Raw genomic sequence first — 22,493 nt, forward strand, 5'->3', positions numbered from 1 at the left:
CGGTGGTTTGCTCCTGAGTTACGACCAGAAACCGGAACAGAAGGAAAGGGAGAAAGCAGGGGAGGTTCGGGGACGACGGCGCTCCGGGCAGCAAGGCAGCAGCTTCCAAAGCGTGGAGGATGGGACTGAGGAGGAACGGAATACGGAGAAAGAGGGAAGCTGAGGAAAAATACTCACGCCAATGGGTAAAAGGGAAAAGGTGAGAAGGAATGGAGTAGGAGAGGGAACCAATGGTGGGAGAGGCGGAGGAAGAAGGGGGAGGGGCAGAAGCCAATGGGGGAGCGGAGAGGAGGGGGAAGCAGAGGGGAGGAGGGAGCGGGGACGCGAGCGAGGACGCGGTCCCGCGCGCTCGCCCCCTCCCTCCGACTGGATCGCTCGCGCCTTCCCAGGCTCCCGGGAGACGAGGGCAGGGGCGGGGCCGTGCCGGGCGCGCGGCGCGGGAGGTGTCGCGAGGTGAGGGGGCGGGGGCGGGGGATTGTGGGGCCGGCAGCGCGGGTGCGCGCGCGCGCGCGTCCCGAGCAGGCTGCGCCGCCGCTCCGCCCCCGGTCGGGTGTGTGGCTGCGCGCGCCGGGAGAGATGCTGAGGTAAAGTTCGGGGAGAGAGGGAGAGAAATCCGTCAGCGCGAGGGAGCCCGAGTGGCCGCCATTACTGAGCCCGGCGCGGCGGCGGGCGCTGGGGAAGGGGGGAGGGACGGGGCCAAGGCTGGTGGCGGGAGGGAGGGAAGAAGGGTGGGTGAGCTGGCTGCGGGAGCCGTGGGGCTCAGGGTTTCGGGGCGTGTGTGTCGGGGAGGGCGGGGGGAGGTGGCTGAAGGGACGCGCCGCTCGGTGAACGCGCCGGGGAAGAGAGGCGAGCGGAGAGTGGAGGAGGAGGTGGCGGCGGCGGGAGCGCTCCCCAGGAATGTCGCTGCCGCCGCCACCGCCGGGGCCGCTGCCGTTGAGGTGGAGACCGAGGAGACCGACGTTGTTAGGTAGGACCTTGCGGCTCCCGCTCCTCCGAGCCTGCCTGCCCCCTCCCAGACGGGGACCCTCCTGCGGCTAGCTGCCCCGCTCGGTCGCCGCTGCCGGTTGTAACCAGTTGAAGGGGCTGGGGCCCCGCGGCCGCCGAGGGGAGCCTGGCGTTGCATTCGGTTTTCGCAGGCCGGGCGGGCAGCAGCTGCAGCGTTAGGGATACGGTCGGCGTGAAGGGCAGAGAGGCCGGGGGAGGGGGTGCTTTCTCCACAGGTGACGGGGCCAGGGTCGGCGGAGGCCTGGTGCTGGCCGGGGATCGCCGGCCCCGCCAGGCGTCCGCTCTCGCCCGTCGCCTCACTTGCTCGGGTCTCGGGTGGTCCATCGGGAGGGGAGGTGGCGGTGTCCGTTGGCCGGGTTGCTGCTGTTAACGAGTTCCACCTGGAAGGGGGTACACGGGGCGGGTGGAGATTCTCAGAAACAGTCTCGGTTGCAAACTTAAACGCCTTGTAGGGGGATCGGCCCTTTCACTTTCCCTCATCTCCCCGACTCCTCCCTGGGTTCTCTTCACCAATTTTCCATCCGCTTTGAAGCTTGGAGTAAGATCTGAGAAGTTGTACTGCGCAACCAGAGCCCAGAGTCCTATGGGCTGACTGCGACTGGGTTGAGGCTTTGATACTGAGTTTTCGCTAGAATAACCTCCAGATTCTTCTTCTCTTTCCACTAAAGAAAAGTATCGGGGTGGGGGTGGGGAGCCGCGCGGGAGCGCGCGCGCACTTATCCACACAGAAATACTCCCTCTCACCCTCCCTCTCCAGCGTTATTAGAAATGCAGGAGAGCTGAAGGCACGGGGGTAGCTGAGGTTGAAAGGTGCACGGAAGTAAGGGCAAACTGTTATTAGGACATTTAGTAAAATCCCGAGAAAGTTGTAGGGGAGACGCTTATACTTCTACCATGTGATAGAAATTCGGATTTGGCCATAGCTTAATAAATGGGAATTCAAATATTTTGAGACAGAGCAAGATAGGCATATAGATGGGTTTGTGCTCACGTTTTAAGTTTAAATTCTCATCGATCATTTACTTTTTCCTTTGTGATAGGTGGGAAACTGAATTTAAAAAAAAATATTCAGGTGTAAAACAGCAAAATGCTTCGCTGTATTTACTAGTACTTGCTTATGTTGCCTTCTACAGGTGGCGGGTGGTGGGGGGGGTCGAGTTTGTCAGTTCCTCTTAAGTCCAGAACCAGTATTCAGTTAGAACAGTTAGGTGTTAGGTGGTGTTTATCCGCCTGAAGGATCTGGTTCACTTCATGGGAGATTGCTCTACATTTCCATTTAAAATGGTTCTCCTAACAAAAATTTCATCTAGATGCAACATTTGGAATAATGTTTGGTTTAAAAATATGTTAATGAAACCTTTTGCTGTTAATTCCAGTTTATTTGTACTTTAATACCATAAAACGGTATTCTTATTCAGTGTTTGTAGATAACCATACTAACCGTATAGGTAACCTACTGGACAGTTTTCTGAGTAAGATTTTGCTTTCATTTTAAATTCCTTTCTCATTTTTTGCTTTCATCTATCCTTTGTATACTAATTGACCTCCATTACCTTTATCTATAGTACAAAGAGTGGTAAGTATGTGTCACCAAAAACTTGCAAAGATACTGGAGCAATTTATGACTAAACACACTGGAGTGAAAGGCTGCGCATACCTATGCTTGTAACTTTCAAGAAATAGCACTATTGATCTAATTGACTTAAAGTGGAATCAGACGGTACAGATGATTAAATAACTATTGATTTGGTTGTCTTGTGTAGGCTACGTTTTTAAACCCAGATCAACATGTCTTATTTTGCCATTCTCTGTGCATTAATTATTAAGAGTACTGGGGAGTGAAGTGGGTTACCCTTTGATGTAAGAATTGTGGCAGAATTCTGTTATCTTTATGAGTTTTGTAGTGCCCCTCCCCATTTAAACGACCTTAGCAATTTTTAAAATGTGTTCCAAAATTATTACCTTAATTATGTCACAAAATACTTAAGTGTTTTGAAAACCGTCTTCCCTTCTTACTTGTGTTTGAAAAGCGTATTAGCACATTTTTTTGGAGAGTTATTTTGACCTTGAAAGGTAAGATTATTTAAGGAATGAATATTGTATTTGCATTCCATTTTTGGATTTGAAGTAGCGATACAGCTTATAATAAGTTTTCTAACTCACTTTTTTAATTGAAGAAAAAGGTCTCATAAAGACTTTACTAAACTTTTCCATCATTAGCAGGATGTAAGATGAGTGTTGGCCTTTAGTGATCACTTCTTAAATATGAAATGGCATAATAGAGATTTTCTTGGTAGCTACAGAATAAGTTTTGTCACAACTCTAGTTTCCACAGATACTATTTTAAGAACTATTTATTTGGGTTGTATGGTCCGCAGTTTTTTCTTTGCATACCAAGAAGGTGTGCAGTAATATAATTGGCTGAAGAAGCATTGTACAATGTTCTGTTTTAGTGATGTCTATGTCTCTAAAAGATACTTGTAATATATATTTACAGTACACCAAGGGAATTTAATTTCTAAAAGAACTGTGAAGAAACATCAATAAAGTGATTCATCATTCAGTAATTTGAGTAATCAGGCTCTTAAGTGCAGGCTTTTGTCGATCATTTTATTGAAGTAGGAAAAACCATATTAGAAATTAAGAAAAACGCTTCAATGCTAAGAATTTTAAGTACGAACTTTAATTGGTTTTCAAACTCTGTTCCTTGGATTCCTGTGGGTTTTTTCCTAGATTCCTTGAGACTTCCTATGACAACCCACCCTCCCAAACCAGGACAGCTTTTGTTTTTATGTATTAAATGTATTGTATTTAAATATAAGAATATTTAACTTAAATATAAGAAAAATATTTATTATTTAAATATAAGAAAAATAGCTAATGGGTACTAGGCTTAATACCTGGGTAACAACAAACCCCCTTGACATGAGTTTACCTTTATAACAAACTGCACGTGTCCCCCTGAACTTAAAGTTTAAGAAAAAGCCCCTAAAAAAAAAAAAACCATCTACATTAACTTTTTTTAAGTCTCTGATTTGTTATTCATTAGTTCAGATTACTTTTATTTAGCGCTTACTATGTGCCAACCCTGGAATTACCAAGATAAATTAGATACAGGTATAATAGCTCAAGCTGTGTAAAGGAGTAAATAGTTAAAAGTATTAAGATGTGAAGAAAAAAGAATGCCTGTTTTTCTCAGGACCTCTGGGAATCCTTCATAGAAGAAGAAACATTTTGAGTTTTAATTGCAAGTAGGAGTTTAGATGTAAGAGAGAACCAAAAAGGATAACCTTTTTTTTTTCCCCCTACTGTGTTTTGGAAGCTGTCTACAATACTTAGATTTGCAGTGAAATGAAACAGATTGTTAATGCTTGGTCATATATGTATGTTTTACTTCGTAGAATTATTACTTGGGAAAAAGAGCATAACCTCGTAATTTCATGGTTAAAATTTGACTAGTATGTCACTTGCTTAGAGTCTCAAGCTTTTCATCATGAAGAGTTAATGGTAAAAATAGATATTCATTTTTCTAGTGTTAGATTAGCCTTAGCTTGTTTTATTATCCCTGACCAATATTTTATTGAGCAGCGAGGCACTGAGTGATACAAAAAGTATAAAATATTACTCCCTTAAAAGATCTTTTAACTTTTGTGGAGAGACAGCGAGCATGACACTTTAAGAATTTGAGGTATATACAGGGAAATACATACTGATTTAAAAGTTAGTAGAAGGGAATTTAGCTAAAGGAAGTATTACTTGGATTACATACTGATTTAAAGGTTAGTAGAAAGATATTTAGCTAAAGGAAGTATTACTTGGAAGTAGCACACAATTGGGGTAGTGAAGGGGGAAAAAGACATTTAGGTAAGTTAATGACAGTGTGGACTGAAAGCACAGATAAGTAGAGGACAGATTAGCAGATGGGAAGAAAATATAAGATAAAAATGTGTAGTCCCAGCTATTCGGGAGGCTGAGGCAGTAGAATGTGGTGTGAACCCGGGAGGCGGAGCTTGCAGTGAGCAGAGATTGCGCCCCTGCACTCCAGCCCGGGCGACAGAGCGAGACTCCGTTTCAAAAAAAAAAGGTAAAAATGAAAGAGCATCAGTTTTGTATCTTATGAGCCAGAGTGAAAGATTTGGGGAAGGTATCAATGCAAGAGTGATAGAAGGGGTGATGTGGAAATAAACACGTAACATTGGAATAACTATTTGTCTAGTTACTGTATTTGGCTTGTCAAACAGCCTTGGAAAAACTCTTACCTTGGCTTCTGATATGGCATAATTTGTTTATTTTCTTTCTGTTGATCATGTTCTTTTACTGATTCAAAATTGTTTGTTTCTTTTTATACTTACCTTTTGAGAGCCACGGTAATACCTCTTTTAGAGAACTAATAAAAAATTAACATTACTATAATCTAGAGCCGCGATCCTTTTTGGTACCAGGGACTGGTTTTGTGGAAGACAGTTTTTTCATGGAATTGGGGGCGTGGTTTTGGGATGAAACTGTTCCACTTCAGGTCATCCGGCATTAATTAGTTAGATTCACAAAGGGAGCAAGCAATCTACAGTTCTTGCTCTTCTGAGAATCTACTGCTGCTGTGGAGGTGGAGCTCAGGTGGTAATGCCCGCTTTCCAGGCCACCCCTCACCTCCTGCTGTGCAGCCCAGTTCCTAATAAGCCACAGATGGGTACCAGTCTGGGGTTGGGGACCCCTGATCTAGAGAATTTAAGATCTAGATTTCTACTCTTCTGTATTAAACAAGTATCTAATTCTTCATATATTTTCTTTAGAAAATAAGAGTATTACACCAAATGGTCTCATAGGTAATTTTCTAAAGTTTATGATGCTGAAATTTGTGTTAATAATCCTAAACTTGCCTTGTTTCATTACCGAAGTTTCATCTGTCTTTGGAAATAACACCTGAAAGTCAAATGAACCACCATCTATTGCTGAAACTGATTAGTTTTTCATTAAGAAACACTGGCTTAATGTGTTGTCTTTTATTTCTTATGTCTAGTAGCCAGTTCCCAAGCTCTCTTTCTCTTGCATTGCTCATTTATTTATTTATTTATTTGAGATGGGGTCTTGCTCTGTCACCCAGGCTGGAGTGCAGTGGCGCTCAGCTCACTGTAACCCCTGCCTCCTGGGTTCAAGCTATTCTCCTGCCTCAGCCTCCTGAGTAGTTAAGATTACAGGCACATGCCATCACACCTGGCTAATTTTTGTATTTTTAGTAGAGATGGAGTTTCACCATCTTGGTCGGCCTGGTGTTGACCTCCTGACCTCAAGTGATCTGTCCACCTTGGCCTCCCAAAGTGTTGAGATTACAGGCGTGAGCCACCACGCCAGCTGGATTGCTCTTCTAAATTCTATGATAGTTCGAGAGCTTTTAGCCTGTAGTATTTTTCTGTCTCTTGGGCTGTGTGCCTAGTGTTGTATTCCTCTTCTAGACTAATCTGTAGTGCTTCTCTATTGCTTATGACAAGGTCTAACTCTTGTTTTCCCTTGAGACCTAGGGTCATAACTTATGTGTTCAAAACAGTATTTCTTTCCAACATGGGTACCGTGCTCAGCCATTCTACCCTAATTGTACACCTGGAGAGACGACTTTACAATCCAAATCTCGTCTGTTTTTTAAGGCTTACTCAAATCCTTCCTCATCATTGAAACCATTCATCTGTTTCAGGGATCTGCAAACTATGGCTTCTGGGCCAAATCTTACCTGCTCTCTATTTTTGTAAAATGGCTTTCTGCATTTTGAAATGATTGGGGGGCAAATTAAAAGAATAATATTTTGTGATATGTGAAAATTACATGAAATTCAGATTTTCCTAAGTAAAGTTTACTATAACATAACCATGGTCATTCATTTAAGTATAGTCTATGACTCTTTTGCAGTATGACAGCAGAGTTGAGTAGTGTGACAGACACTGTGCAACATGCAAAGCCTAAAATATTTAGTGCCTGGCCCTTTACAGAAAAAGTTTTCCAAACCGTGAGTTGTTTCAACTTGCACTTTCATTTCTTTGAATTCCTGTTGCATTTATTAGTACCATGGTATAACACATTGCCTTTATCTCCTCAGCTATGGTACTATTTATTATTATGCGTTTTAATAATATAGTGTGGAAAGTGCTTTTCAGTTTTTTGGGGTTTTTTTCTTAATGCATACTTACTTTAAAGCTTATACCTCTTGTTGATATTCTTTTTCAATCAGGTGCTGTCATTTTAAAAATTGTTAAGCCTTACCTAAAGTTGTTTGTATAATGAAAATGACGGTTTCTCTACTATATGGCATTGTAATATTGCATGTCAAATTATGCCCTTCTCCCCACTTCTCAGTTCTCCAAGGTGGAGAGAAAAGGACCCAGACACTGGAAGGGAGGTGAACTACCAAGCCATAGTTACTGGCTTGGTAGACTTTCCTATATGTACCTTCATACATTGGAAATCCCTGACAAAGTTAAACCGATAGTAGCTAAGCACAGTAAATAAATACTACGGTTGTTTACCTAGGTTGATGAACATGGGATGACCTTTGGTCCTTCTGTTTTCCATACTGAAATGAAAGAATTTAGAATGACTTGCACACCAAGGCCTCAGGGAAATAACATGTTATCAGAGTAGGGTGTAGATTAAATAATAGGGTGGAAGTTAATGTGTTTGGGAATAGTTTTGGTCATTGGTTTTTTGCATATTTTCAGCAGTGAAGTTTTTTTTCCCAACAAATTGAAATATCAGAAGATAAAAATAGGTAAAAGCAGAATTACCTTTGCTGTGTGGGTTTGCCAAACTCCCAGAGTACTTTCCAGTTGGACCCTCGAAGTACTACAAACCTTTAGGCTTACTGTTTATATACCCATAATGTGTGTTAATGATCACATTATAGTCTTAGGGGAAAAAACTGGACTTTTTATGTTAGTATATTTTGCTGTACTAGATGTAATGGGCCCAAAGCAGTACGTAATTGTTGTTAAGTGTTCAGGATTATTTAGTGGTTTGGAAGCTGAGTATTCTTAGTCTGGAGATTAAGTCATTTATTCATCAAATATTTACTGAACACTCGCTGTGTGTCAGGCACTGTTGCTGGAGATATGATTCCAAAACAAAAATCCCAATGCTTCTAGGTTATTTAGTCACCACATAATTTGTTCAAAGTTTTGACAGGTTGGTTCTCTCTTCATTTGCCTGATTATATGTTTCAAGACTAATTCATAGGAATAATGACTTTTTAGGGCGCATTTCAGCATAAAAATTGTGTGCTTTGTGGTATAAACTGTGGTTCAAAGGTGAAGTATTATTTTGAATTCAGGACTTTGAGACCACAACATAGTGAGACTCCGTACAAAAAAATTTAAAAATTACCTATGTGTGGTGGTGCACATCTGTATTCACAGCTGCTTAGAAGGCTGAGAAAGGAGGATCATTTGAGCCCAGGCATTTGAGGCTGCAGTAAGCTATGATCCTGCTACTGCACTGCACTCCAGACTGGGTGACAGTGAGACCCTATTTAAAAAAAAAAGAGAGATTATGGAATATGAGTTCCTCTCCTACAGGTATTACATTGTTGAATTACTTAGCTATTTTATGTGTGTTAAAATGACTTTTTGATTTCTTCTCACTTTTCACAGCATTGATAAATTTACCAGAAATAGCAACATTAAGAAAAGGCAGGCTGGGAGGTGGCTCACGTCTATAATCCCCATACCTTGGGAGGCTAATGGAAGAGGATTGCTTGAGCCCAGGAGTTTGAGACCAGCCTGGGGAACATAAGGAGAACCCCTCTCTACAAAATAATTTTTAAATATTAGCTGGGTGTGGTGGTGCATACCTATAGTCCTAACTAGACAGGAGGCTGAGATGAGAGAATCACCTGAGCGCAGGAGTTCAGGGCTGCCGTGAGCTATGATCATGCCACTGCATTCCAGCCTAGATGACAGATTAAGAGGCCTATCTCAAAACAAACAAAAAACAGAAAAGTAATGCATCAGTATTACACTCTGTTCATCTTTTTTTGTTGTTATTTTCTATTGCTGCTGAACAAATTACTCATCTTTTAGTATGGAGTTGATTATTTTATTCTTCAACTGTTTCCGACAAGTTTGCCTAAGGTTGTAGAATATATGATAATCTTTGGGCTTTGTTCTTGTTTCTTTTGAATATTTGTTTACATAAGGGATATTTATTTGATTTAAAGAAGATAGAGCATGTAATTACAAAGTTCCTTCTGTGTAATTAGGTCTTGGAAATGTAATTTCTTTTTTTTTTTTTTTTTTTTTTGAGACGGAGTCTCGCTGTGTCGCCCAGGCTGGAGTGCAGTGGCCGGATCTCAGCTCACTGCAAGCTCTGCCTCCCGGGTTTTTACGCCATTCTCCTGCCTCAGCCTCCCGAGTAGCCGGGACTACAGGCGCCCGCCACCTCGCCCGGCTAGTTTTTTTTTTTTTTGTATTTTTTTTTTTAGTAGAGACGGGGTTTCACCGTGTTAGCCAGGATGGTCTCGAACTCCTGACCTCGTGATCTGCCTGTCTCGGCCTCCCAAAGTGCTGGGATTACAGGCTTGAGCCACCGCGCCCGGCCTGGAAATGTAATTTCTTATCATAAATTTTGTGATTCTGCAAAAGTCTATAAACAGCCAAAAATTTTGAATTAACTGTATTTGGGGTTGCACTCAACTTCACTTTTGAAAAAAAATTTTTTTAAGATGTCATAAATTAAAATTAGATTGTTATGCTGGCTAAATACATTATTATAGATTATAGTTAGCTTTCGTTCTCATGGTTTCATTTTTGACTAAGTATTTGAGTTTAAATTCGGATTTATGCATTGAATTAGTAGCTATTATGTGGGAGGCACTATTGTAGGCTTTTGATATACTGGTGAAATGAAGATTTGTGCCTTGTGACTCTTTTATTACGAGTGGGATGCAGAGAGGGATAGAGTTAATGACATAATAAGGTGTATAGGAAGTTAGGAGGGTAAAGAGTTACCAGTGGGGTCTTTGGAGATATTGTGAAAAGTTTAGTGCAAAGGCAAGAACATGCCTTAGCATGTTATCTTCCTCCAGTGTGATTGAAGCAGAATGAGAAGGGTAGAATAGTATTAGGGGAAGCCAGAGAGGTAAGAGAGGGTTGGAGAAGATCTTGTAGTAAGCCATTGAAAGGACTTGCTTTTTATTTTTAGCAGTACTCGAGAGTTTTAAACAAAAGAGTGGGAAGCTCTGATTTATGTTTTAAAAGGAGCACTCTGGCTGCTCTGATATGAATAGACTGGGAAAAGGGAGCAGGAGTGAAGCAGAGGAGTTAGTTTAGAAGACTTTGGAGTAATCTTGGGCCAGAGATATTGATGGGTGAGAGCAGTAAAAGTAGAAAAAACTGAAAAGTTAAGGATATATTTTAAAGATAGGACCGTTAGGAATTTCCTGACATGGTATAATAATTTAAAAGCGTAAAATATTTTTAAATACATACCTTTTATTAATGAATGCATCAGTTTGTGAAAACGTACGTGTTTTAGTTTGTTCTGATTTATTGAGATTTTTACAAAAATTTTTTGGATTCCTCGTAGAACTTTTTTTTCTTGATTTGCAAAGGAGGATGCGGTGTTTCAATGGTCTAGTAAAATATCTTAGAAAACTTAGTTGTGAAGATAGTTTCATTTTGACACAATTTTAATTTCTATAAGGAATTCTATATAAATAATTTCTATAAGATTATCCTAAAGATAATCTTAAAGGCAGAATGAGAGACTGTACTGCAAGCTATTAAAAGCAGCACTATTGCTTAAAAAAATAAAAGATTGGAAATGAAGAGATTTTCCTTCTAACCTTGTAATTTCTAATAGGTTATTGCTACTTTTGTCTTGGTTTCTTCATCAGTAAAAATAAACATGATGCTAGAAGAGCAAGTTGCATGAAAGTAAGCTTATGTCAAAAATAGAAAAGATGTGCATGATTGACATAGATATTAAGACTGAAAGGAGTTTTTGAATTAACTCAAATAGCCTTCATATAATTGAAGACGCTGGCCATTAGTTTATTAATGGGAGCATGAAAAAAACATAATTTATTTTTGTTCTTAGCACTGAAAAAAAAATTGCTTGAAGAGGACAGTTTTGATCTGGATGTAAGGGGCCAATGGATAATTTGTATATATATATGAACTATCTCAGTGTTTGAAATGAAATTCCCTTAAAACGTGTTACAGCCAACTTCATGAGATCCTTTGTCCATTGAGGTGATAATACCATACTCATTCAAACAAATAGCCAAATGCTTTTGAGGGCAAGGTGACAACAATTTTTTTTTGTGGTTTCTCAAACTCTTCTACCCACTCCCCTACCTTTTTTTGGTTTTGTTTTCAAACCAAAGCCTCTTGAATTAAGTAAACCTATAAATCAGATAAGGAAGGCACCCCTCTGGTGAGAGCTGGAAGGACTCTTCCAGCACCCTTCCCACATCTAGGTGGAAGAATTTTTCTGTCACAGTTTGTAAATCACTATATGGTGACTCACGACATAAGCTCTGGAGTTGATTTCAAAATACCAGCAGGTAGTCTGCTTAACAGGCTTGTTAGAAGGATAAGGATGTTCCTCCCTGTATCTAATGGGCATTTTACTGTGAATTGTTGTGGAAACCATAGAAGTCATGTGAAATTACCTTATTTTTAATTTAAACATGAACACTTAAGATTCAGATTGCCAGTGTCAAATGAATGAGGATGTGTTGAAGCCTTAGTATTAAATTTTCACCTCATTATAGTTTTTATTTCTGTCAAATAAAAAGCTTTCCAGTTTTCAGTGACCAATGAAAGGGTGATGACTTAATGCCTCCATTCTTCATTTAAGACCCTTTTGTTTCTGAAACTTTAAAAATACATTTTATGAGAGAGTATTTTCATTTCTGCTTTACCTTTCTATCTTAACATATAGAGTATATCTCAGTGTTTTGGGGTTTATGCTATTGGAGAGCAGAAGTGAGTCTTAATGAGTAATAGTATTCAGAATTACATTATTTGGGTAAGCATATATATGACTTGAAGACAAGGGATGGTTTTACTTTTAAAAACGTCTTTGAATTACTGTTAGTTTTCAGAATAGATGTTTGTTTAATAAAGAGTTGTATTTCATTATGTAACTGTAGTGTTCTTACTGTACTGTAAAAATTCCCCAAAGTAATCACCAGATAAGTCGTCTTTTGATAAGTATATCATCTGCAGGTTTTGCTTTTCTAATGAAAAGGAATAGATCTTGTATTCTCTTGTGTTTTCAACATTTTGCAATTAATTAATTGTTAGGTATGGAATCATTGTGCTGTTTTCCATACTAAGTTCCCTTTATGTCACTGTATATATAACTTTGTTGTCCAGAATACACTATGTTTTCTTCTCTGTAATATCCATAAATAAAGTGTTCACTTATTCTTTTACACAGTTCAGGTAAAGAATGTTAAAGTTGATGCTAGGTACAAATTTTCACTTTGGCCAGATTAAGATTTGTAAAAATTTTACTTAATAAAAAAAGTTAATAGGATTGGATGGGACTGCCCTAGTTTCCTTTACTACATGTATACACTGCTGTCACATAAATATTTGTGAGTCACAAGTCTCATCACATTATTTTTCATAAATCTTAAGCAGCTTCCCATGGTTCCAAGAATCAAATAAAGACCTGGAACTAGTATTTATTAAGCCTCTTCACTAGGCACTTCACATTTTAAAAAATGATTTATAGATATAGCCCTGTTTTATAGATGAAGGAACTATGTCTTAAGAGTTTTAGGGCTTTACTGTTGTCATCAACGAGTAAATGATAGGAGTCCGATTTTGAAATCAGTTGTATTTACACATGATTTCCACTTCCTTGTATTGCCGCTTCAATATAGTAATATTTACTATAAAAGTGAACCTAATATATATTTTGTTTGACTGTCAGATGGCTATTAAAGTTAATATTTACTTGAGATTGATGGAATAAGCTTCTAAAATATGAGAAATCTGAAATTTTATTTTTAAAAATTATGTATTATAATTTTACCAGAAATATTAGTCAAGATTTTAAATTATGAGCACAGTTTATCTTCACCATTAGTTAGTATAACATATGTTCGGTGTAATTGAAATAGATGTTTACTTACAACAGAGGTCAGTGGACTAGCAGGTATTTGTGGGAGGGGGGAGGAAGTGGTCTTTTCTTACTTTTCTTAGATTTTTTTTGTTTGTTCTTTGTCTGAATTGAGGATACTTTTCATATGTGCTGATGTACATTGCTTGTGATTTTTTTCCTATCTTGTGAAATTTGGAGGTGGAAATGATGTAGTTCTTTTAATTTGTTCTCAAAAGAATGTGAAGAATCTCTTAAAAACTTTTTTAAAAGACCAATTTATTACCTACCTGAAAAGTAATCAAAATTGAATTTTATGGAATTCTTACAAGTTATCTTGTGTTGCTAGCATATCAAATAATTCTAAAAGATTGTCTCAGATATATCATTTTAAAATTATTTAGCTTGGTGCTACTCAAAATGTGGTCCTTGTGCCCTTTGTAACTATTTTGAGAGGAAATATATCCAGGAATTAAGAGCATTTAGGATCAGTTTGGCAGTTTTAGGTTTCTTGAATCTAACAAAAAATCAAGGCTTCGATGTAAAAATAAATTTCATTATATTTTGCAGTTGGTCTTGTAGATTTGAAATAAAATTTGGTCCTTAGAGAGTTTAAGAAGCAGTGATCTATGGAAATGCCATCATTATTTGTATTGTGTTCACTCATTTCTGTTTTCTCTGTTTAAGTATTTAAATAGTCAATTTTTGGGGGGCATAACATTTGGTAGATTTTTTTAAAAAGACTATTGAAATTTATTGAAAAAAATTTTATATTCTAAAATCTTATCAAATTCTTATGAAATTCTGTTTTAAGGAATAAGTTTTGAGGAACCCTGTAATAGAAAAAGCAGGTTGTTTTGTATTTTTAAGTTGTGAGGGAGTTGCAAGGCAACTAGTACATTTTAGTTATTACCAGCATAGCCTCCAGTGACAGAAGGCAGGAAAATTAAGGGAGTGGAAAGGACTAGCTGTTTTTTCAAACTCACAGGAAGGGGTAATTAGAGGCTAAATGTACATTTAGTTTAATAGAGGTTTATTTTAAAGTTTGTGAGACATTACATTAGATTTTGTATTTTGTTAGGTTTGCCTTATGTTTTGAGGTCATCGTGTATTTATAACAGTAAGTCATAAACTGTTTATGTAGTTACCTCTTAAAATACATGTATCATTATTATTAACTTGTATGGTGCTTTGTTGTAAACATCTTTGTTATTTGTAATTCAGTGTATGTAATTTGTGATTAAGATTTGTTTTTTCCCCCCCCCTCTTTATAGGAAGATGATCCCTATGATCTTGAAGACGTTTCTGCACAGAAATGAGGGAAATACAAAGAACCAAATACAGTTCTGAAATTTGGGATCTGTATTTTGAGATGATTTTATTTTCAGAATGAGAAGCATATCTGGTTACCTTTATGAATGTAGAGACATGAGAAGAGAGTTATGATGGCAAAAAACAAAGAGCCTCGTCCCCCATCCTATACCATCAGTGTAGTTGGACTCTCTGGGACTGAAAAAGACAAAGGTAACTGTGGAGTTGGAAAGTCTTGTTTGTGCAATAGATTTGTACGCTCAAAAGCAGATGAGTATTATCCAGAGCATACTTCTGTGCTTAGCACCATTGACTTTGGAGGACGAGTAGTAAACAATGATCACTTTTTGTACTGGGGTGACATAATACAAAATGGTGAAGATGGAGTAGAATGCAAAATTCATGTCATTGAACAAACAGAGTTCATTGATGACCAGACTTTCTTGCCTCATCGGAGTACGAATTTGCAACCATATATAAAACGTGCAGCTGCATCTAAATTGCAGTCAGCAGAAAAGCTAATGTACATTTGCACTGATCAACTAGGCTTAGAACAAGACTTTGAACAGAAGCAAATGCCTGAAGGGAAGCTCAATGTAGATGGATTTTTATTATGCATTGATGTAAGTCAGGGATGCAATAGGAAGTTTGATGATCAACTTAAATTTGTGAATAACCTTTTTGTCCAGTTATCAAAATCAAAAAAACCTGTAATAATAGCAGCAACTAAATGCGATGAATGCGTGGATCATTATCTTAGAGAAGTTCAGGCATTTGCTTCAAACAAAAAGAACCTTCTTGTAGTGGAAACATCAGCACGATTTAATGTCAACATTGAAACATGTTTCACTGCACTGGTACAAATGTTGGATAAAACTCGTAGCAAGCCTAAAATTATTCCCTATTTGGATGCTTATAAAACACAGAGACAACTTGTTGTCACAGCAACAGATAAGTTTGAAAAACTTGTGCAGACTGTGAGAGATTATCATGCAACTTGGAAAACTGTTAGTAATAAATTAAAAAATCATCCTGATTATGAAGAATACATCAACTTAGAGGGAACAAGAAAGGCCAGAAATGCATTCTCAAAACATATAGAACAACTTAAACAGGAACACATAAGAAAAAGGAGAGAAGAGTATATAAACACTTTACCAAGAGCTTTTAACACTCTTTTGCCAAATCTAGAAGAGATTGAACATTTGAATTGGTCAGAAGCTTTGAAGTTAATGGAAAAGAGAGCAGATTTCCAGTTATGTTTTGTGGTGCTAGAAAAAACACCTTGGGATGAAACTGACCATATAGACAAAATTAATGATAGGCGGATTCCATTTGACCTCCTGAGCACTTTAGAAGCTGAAAAAGTCTATCAGAACCATGTACAACATCTAATATCCGAGAAGAGGAGGGTAGAAATGAAGGAAAAATTCAAAAAGACTTTGGAAAAAATTCAGTTCATTTCACCTGGGCAGCCGTGGGAGGAAGTTATGTGCTTTGTTATGGAGGATGAAGCCTTCAAATATATCACTGAGGCTGATAGCAAAGAGGTATATGGTAGGCATCAGCGAGAAATAGTTGAAAAAGCCAAAGAAGAGTTTCAAGAAATGCTTTTTGAGCATTCTGAACTTTTTTATGATTTAGATCTTAATGCAACACCCAGTTCAGATAAAATGAGTGAAATTCATACAGTTCTGAGTGAAGAACCTAGATATAAAGCTTTACAGAAACTTGCACCTGATAGGGAATCTCTTCTACTTAAGCATATAGGATTTGTTTATCATCCCACTAAAGAAACATGTCTTAGTGGTCAAAATTGTACAGACATTAAAGTGGAGCAGTTACTTGCTAGTAGTCTTTTACAGTTGGATCACAGCCGCTTAAGATTATATCACGATAGTACCAATATAGATAAAGTTAACCTTTTTATTTTAGGGAAGGATGGCCTTGCCCAAGAACTAGCAAATGAGATAAGGACACAGTCCACTGATGATGAGTATGCCTTAGATGGAAAAATTTATGAACTTGATCTTCGGCCGGTTGATGCCAAATCGCCTTACTTTTTGAGTCAGTTATGGACTGCCGCCTTTAAACCACATGGGTGCTTCTGTGTATTTAATTCCATTGAGTCATTGAGTTTTATTGGGGAATTTATTGGGAAAATAAGAACTGAAGCTTCTCAGATCAGAAAAGATAAATATATGGCTAATCTTCCATTTACATTAATTCTGGCTAATCAGAGAGATTCCATTAGTAAGAATCTACCAATTCTCAGGCACCAAGGGCAGCAGTTGGCAAACAAGTTACAATGTCCTTTTGTAGATGTACCTGCTGGTACGTATCCTCGTAAATTTAATGAAACCCAAATAAAGCAAGCTCTAAGAGGAGTATTGGAATCAGTTAAACACAATTTGGATATGGTGAGCCCAGTTCCTGCCAATAAGGACATATCAGAAGCTGACCTGAGAATTGTCATGTGCGCCATGTGTGGAGATCCATTTAGTGTGGATCTTATTCTTTCACCCTTCCTTGATTCTCATTCTTGCAGTGCTGCTCAAGCTGGACAGAATAATTCCCTAATGCTTGATAAAATCATTGGTGAAAAAAGGAGGCGAATACAGATCACAATATTATCATACCACTCTTCAATTGGAGTAAGAAAAGATGAACTAGTTCATGGGTATATATTAGTTTACTCTGCAAAACGGAAAGCATCAATGGGAATGCTTCGAGCATTTCTATCAGAAGTTCAAGACACCATTCCTGTACAGCTGGTGGCAGTTACTGACAGCCAAGCAGATTTTTTTGAAAATGAGGCTATCAAAGAGTTAATGACTGAAGGAGAACACATTGCAACTGAGATCACTGCTAAATTTACAGCATTGTATTCTTTATCTCAGTATCATCGGCAAACTGAGGTCTTTACTCTGTTTTTTAGTGATGTTCTAGAGAAAAAAAATATGATAGAAAATTCTTATTTGTCTGATAATACAAGGGAATCAACCCATCAAAGTGAAGATGTTTTTCTACCATCTCCCAGAGACTGTTTTCCCTATAATAACTACCCTGATTCAGATGATGACACCGAAGCACCACCTCCTTATAGTCCAATTGGGGATGATGTACAGTTGCTTCCAACACCTAGTGACCGTTCCAGATATAGATTAGATTTGGAAGGAAATGAATATCCCATTCATAGTACCCCAAACTGTCATGACCATGAACGCAACCATAAAGTGCCTCCACCTATTAAACCTAAACCAGTTGTACCTAAGACAAATGTGAAAAAACTGGATCCAAACCTTTTAAAAACAATTGAAGCTGGTATTGGTAAAAATCCAAGAAAGCAGACTTCCCGGGTGCCTTTGGCACATCCTGAAGATATGGATCCTTCAGATAACTATGCGGAACCCATTGATACAATTTTCAAACAGAAGGGCTATTCTGATGAGATTTATGTTGTCCCAGATGATAGTCAAAATCGCATTAAAATTCGAAACTCATTTGTAAATAATACCCAAGGAGATGAAGAAAACGGATTTTCTGATAGAACCTCAAAAAGTCATGGGGAACGTAGGCCTTCAAAATACAAATACAAATCTAAAACCTTGTTTAGTAAAGCCAAGTCATACTATAGAAGAACACATTCAGATGCCAGTGATGATGAGGCTTTCACCACTTCTAAAACAAAAAGAAAAGGAAGACATCGTGGAAGTGAAGAAGATCCACTTCTTTCTCCTGTTGAAACTTGGAAAGGTGGTATTGATAATCCTGCAATCACTTCTGACCAGGAGTTAGATGATAAGAAGATGAAGAAGAAAACCCACAAAGTGAAAGAAGATAAAAAGGTAAGGTTAACTTAAGGTCAGTGATGTTTATAAAAATGCTTGTTGTTGCGTTTTTAAAATACATCAGTGTTAGAATTTAGTCTTATTCATTCCATATGTGTAATTATTAGCCCTTTTTAATTTTCTGAGTATTCTGTGGGGTTAAGTGATTTTTTGTTATTTTTGTGCTTTATTGGGATAGAGTTTGATTTCATATTCTTCAGCATAAAAATTCTGGGTGAATGTGTTTTTTCTTTTTACAGAAACCCAGATATGAAGTGATTTTGTTCTTAATTTTTCCATTTGTAAATCATCCTATTTTTCTGTTTTTCCCTTTTGCCCTACCATTTTGCAGTGTTAATTTGGCATACCTGTCTCACTCAAGGATATTAATAATACAATAAAATTGTAACAGTTTATAGTCTTGGATATTTATTAACTTTTCCAGGCTGCTTCTTTGCAGATGGTGGTATACTGCCTGAAGGTAGACAGAAAGGTTTCTGAAATTTGAATTGAAGAATTCTAACCAAATTAAAAGAAAGAAAGCAAGCATTCTTTCATCTTTTACATTTTCAGTAGGTGCTAATCCATCTGATGGTATTAAGCATTTGAAACCTAAATATGAATGCTGTTAAAGTTGTATTTAATAATTTTGACTTTTATTAGATATTTTTCACAGTGGTATTTTAGCAACTTCACTTCTAATACTGTTTGACACTTAATTGCACACAAACTTTTATTTAAGGATTTTATGGTCTTAAGATAGCATTCAGTAGGCTTTTATGCTAATGTACTGGTAATTTCTTCATAGGTTAAGTCCATAATCTTGTAAATTGTCAATACTTATTTTCTATAGCTGACTGCTGTTTATCAGACCCAATTAAAGATGAGGATATTTTGAGTAAGCTTAGTCTAGGTAATTTTCCTAAATATAGTAACTCCTCATTAGAGTTGGATAGACTCTGCTTTATTTTCTAAGTTTAAGTTAATGTATTATGTTTTTTTGTCATTAGCAAATTTTCTGGAGGAGGCATGTAACCTTTTTTAAAATTTTTGTTTTTGAGATGGAGTTCCGCTCTTGTTTCCCAGGCTGGAGCGCAGTGGCACGATCTTGGCTCACCACAACCTCCACCTCCTGAGTTCAAGCGATTCTCCTGCCTCACCCTTCCTGAGTAGCTGGGATTACAGGCATGTGCCAGCATGCCTGGCTAATTTTGTATTTTTAGTAGAGACAGGGGTTTCTCCATGTTGGTCAGACTGGTCTTGAACTCCCCACCTCAGATGATCCAAGGCCCGCCTCAGCCTCACAAAGTCCTGGGATTACAGCTGTGAGCCACCGCGCCCAGCTGTAAACTTTTAAAAATATACTGATCTAGACTTACAGCACATACTGAACTCATAACATGCTACTCTCTGGCATCTCTTCACACTTACCCTATTATCACTAGTTCCATTTTATCACTAACAAAAAACTTTAATGTTTTTCTGTTAATTGGTTTATATTATTAAAACTACTTAATGTTTATTAACAAAAAACACAGCCTTTCCATTTTTAAATTGCTTTTATTTTTGTGGATTTTTTTTCCATTTTTGTTCACAAGCCTAATTGCTTTGGTAACCTTTTATTTTGATGTAATTTCAGTGAAAGTTGGAGGAATAGTAAAGGGGAATCCATATATCCTTTACCCATATTTGCCAATTATCTACATTTTGCCCCACTTGATGGAGCTGTGTATGCACGTGCATGTGTGTGTGTGTTTTTGTGTCTATTGGTTTGTTTTATTTTTTTAAGCCCTTTGAGATTAAGTTGGAGATAATGGACTCTTTTTGCTATTAAATATTTCATTGTGTATTTCCTAAGACCAGAAACATTCTCTTTAATAGCAGTAGTACAATCATATTTTTCCATACTGCCACATAGTCCTTCTAATTACAGTATTAGTATAATTTTGTATACTTTTAGTCAGGAGGCAGATATAGGCATTCATTTGTAAAGTAGTAGAGTTACAGAGACCATGTGAAAAATAAAGGCTAAAAGCTGATTTTATTTGAAAAGACTAAAAAATAGAATAGACAAACCTCTGGTAATAGTGATGTGAGAAAAAAGAAGGCATAAACACTGAATAAAAAGGAGAACATAATTACAGATAGATCAGATTAAAAGATAATAGAGAATACTATCAACAATTCCGTGCCACAAGTTTGAAAGTTTAAACAAAATGAATAAAGTCCTGGAAAAATGTAATTGACCTAAACAAAAATGCTTCAAATAATCCTGTAAGTATTAAGTAAATTGTGAAGTAGTAGTAAAAGCCAAAAAAGATTAGTATTACTAAAGTAGTGTTTATCTACTGATAAATTATTAGTTAACAAAATAGCTTGATATAAGATCGGTAATCAAAAATAGGTTGCATTTCTACATATTAGCAGCAGAAAACTAGAGAAAGTCATTACAGAAGACACCATTTACAAAAACATGGCAGATTATCAAGTCGCCAGGAATAATGAATGTGTAACCTCTGTGTTGGAAAAGTATAAAATGTTATTGAAAGACATTAAAAAGACCTAAATAAATGACAGAGCTATTGTCTTCCTGTCCATGAATATGGCGTATCATAGAAAAGTCACTGTTCTTCAGACTGAGCTCTAGATTCAGTGTTGTTTCATTGGAAGTTTCAAAAGTTTTTAAGAAATTTCACATGCTGATTTGATAGCATGGACACTTCTGAAGAAGAAAGGCAGGGTGGAATGGTGGTAGTGTGTATGCTCATTCTATCATATAATATAAAACTTCAAGACAGTGTGTTACTGGCACAGAGGTAGGCATATCGACTAATAGAATAGAGTCTGGAAACAAACAGACCTCTGGTTTACTGCTGTCTTTCAAATATGTTAGCCACATGGGGCTATCGGACACTTGAAGTGTGGCTAGTTGAATTAGGATGTGTTAGTCTAAATGGTGAGGAAAGGCCTTCTTGAAAAGTCATTTTTAGTCAGATCTGATAGCTACATAGTTAACTGGGGGTTGGTGATATGTAATGGAGAGTATTTAATGCTGAATAAATAGGATGTACATACGGTGGGAGAGGAACATAGTATGTTCTTAAAGGAGGTCAATGTGTTTAGTCATTGATCTAGGGCAGACATTGATAAACTTTCTGTAAAGGGCCTGATAGTAAATGTTTTAGGCTTTGAGGGTCCTATAGTCTGTTGCACCTGGTCATATCTGTTGTATTGTGAAAGCAGCGATAGACCATATGTAAACGGATGAACATAGCTGTGTTCTAATAAACCAAAATAGATTTGTAGCCTATTACAGTGAAAAAAGAAGTACTTTTTTACTTAAAATCGGAATTAATTTAGTAACCTACTAGTGTTCAAAAAGCAGCCCTTTAAGAGAACTGCTTGAAATTTCCTGAGAAAATCTGAGTTGTATTAATAATAAAATTGCCAGTTTTTAACACATTCAAGGAATGTGTTAAACACCTGTGTTTAAGTTGGTTTGATTTTTCTTCAGTATCTATTTTGTCTATTTTATTTTTAGCTTGATTCAGATAAATAGTAAAATACTTGAATTTTATGGTGTATTAGTATAAGCTGGTATTCAGATGATTTTTTTATTTTTAACTTCTTTTTAAATTGTTTTCATGTCTTATTCCAGGCCCTGAATATTTTCCTCCTTTTTGTATTAGTAATTACCAACTTGTATTCCTCTTAGTCAGTGTTTTTTTCTTTGTATTTTACTGCTCTCTTCTTATCTAAATCCACCATCAATTAGTGTCTTAAAAGATTTTGCTGCTTTAGCCACTGTAATGGGGTTTGGAGACTGGCAGAAGAATAAAACCAAAATAAGTATGTTTTAGATAGATACTAATATGTATATATTGAGTCACAAGGTATTAATTTGATATTAGCAAATCATAACTTCATACCATGCTATTATATTAATGTAGTAAATCTTAGGTTTAGCATTGTTTGACTTCTGATTTCTAGAACCTTACTCTATCTGTAAATTGTTCATTCCAGATATAAAAGTAATGAAATATATGGAAATGTTTCTGTTGTCATTTGTCTATATCAGAATGCATAAATAATGAGAAAGTTATGTTTTTTAGTGTGTATCATTTAACCTCTTGACAGTCATTAGGTTGACTGCTGGTGTTCACATCTGAGAGAAATCAGGTTCTTGAAAGAATTTTGTGAAGGCTAAAAAAAAAAAAACTGGATATAAAAAAGCTTACTATATAGAAAGAG

General features: G+C 37.4%; 1 protein-coding gene across 9 annotated transcripts in view; it reads left to right on the forward strand.

Annotated features, from left to right (window-relative positions):
• Positions 1-272: 272 nt before the first annotated feature.
• The window catches only part of ARHGAP5 (Rho GTPase activating protein 5), a 71,770-nt gene continuing 49,549 nt past the window's right edge, over positions 273-22,493 (forward strand). For 5 of the 9 annotated variants that reach the window (XR_013395098.1, XR_013395097.1, XR_013395099.1 and 2 more), the window contains exons 1-2: positions 517-967; positions 14,376-18,260. Coding sequence is in view for 5 of the 9 variants with exons in the window: in XM_077937615.1 (XP_077793741.1) it covers positions 14,544-18,260 (3,717 nt within the window). In the remaining 4 variants the exon portion in view is untranslated. 9 annotated transcript variants of the gene reach the window in all.

Source organism: Macaca mulatta, chromosome 7 (assembly GCF_049350105.2).
Source record: "Macaca mulatta isolate MMU2019108-1 chromosome 7, T2T-MMU8v2.0, whole genome shotgun sequence".
Taxonomy (NCBI): Eukaryota; Metazoa; Chordata; class Mammalia; order Primates; family Cercopithecidae; genus Macaca; species Macaca mulatta.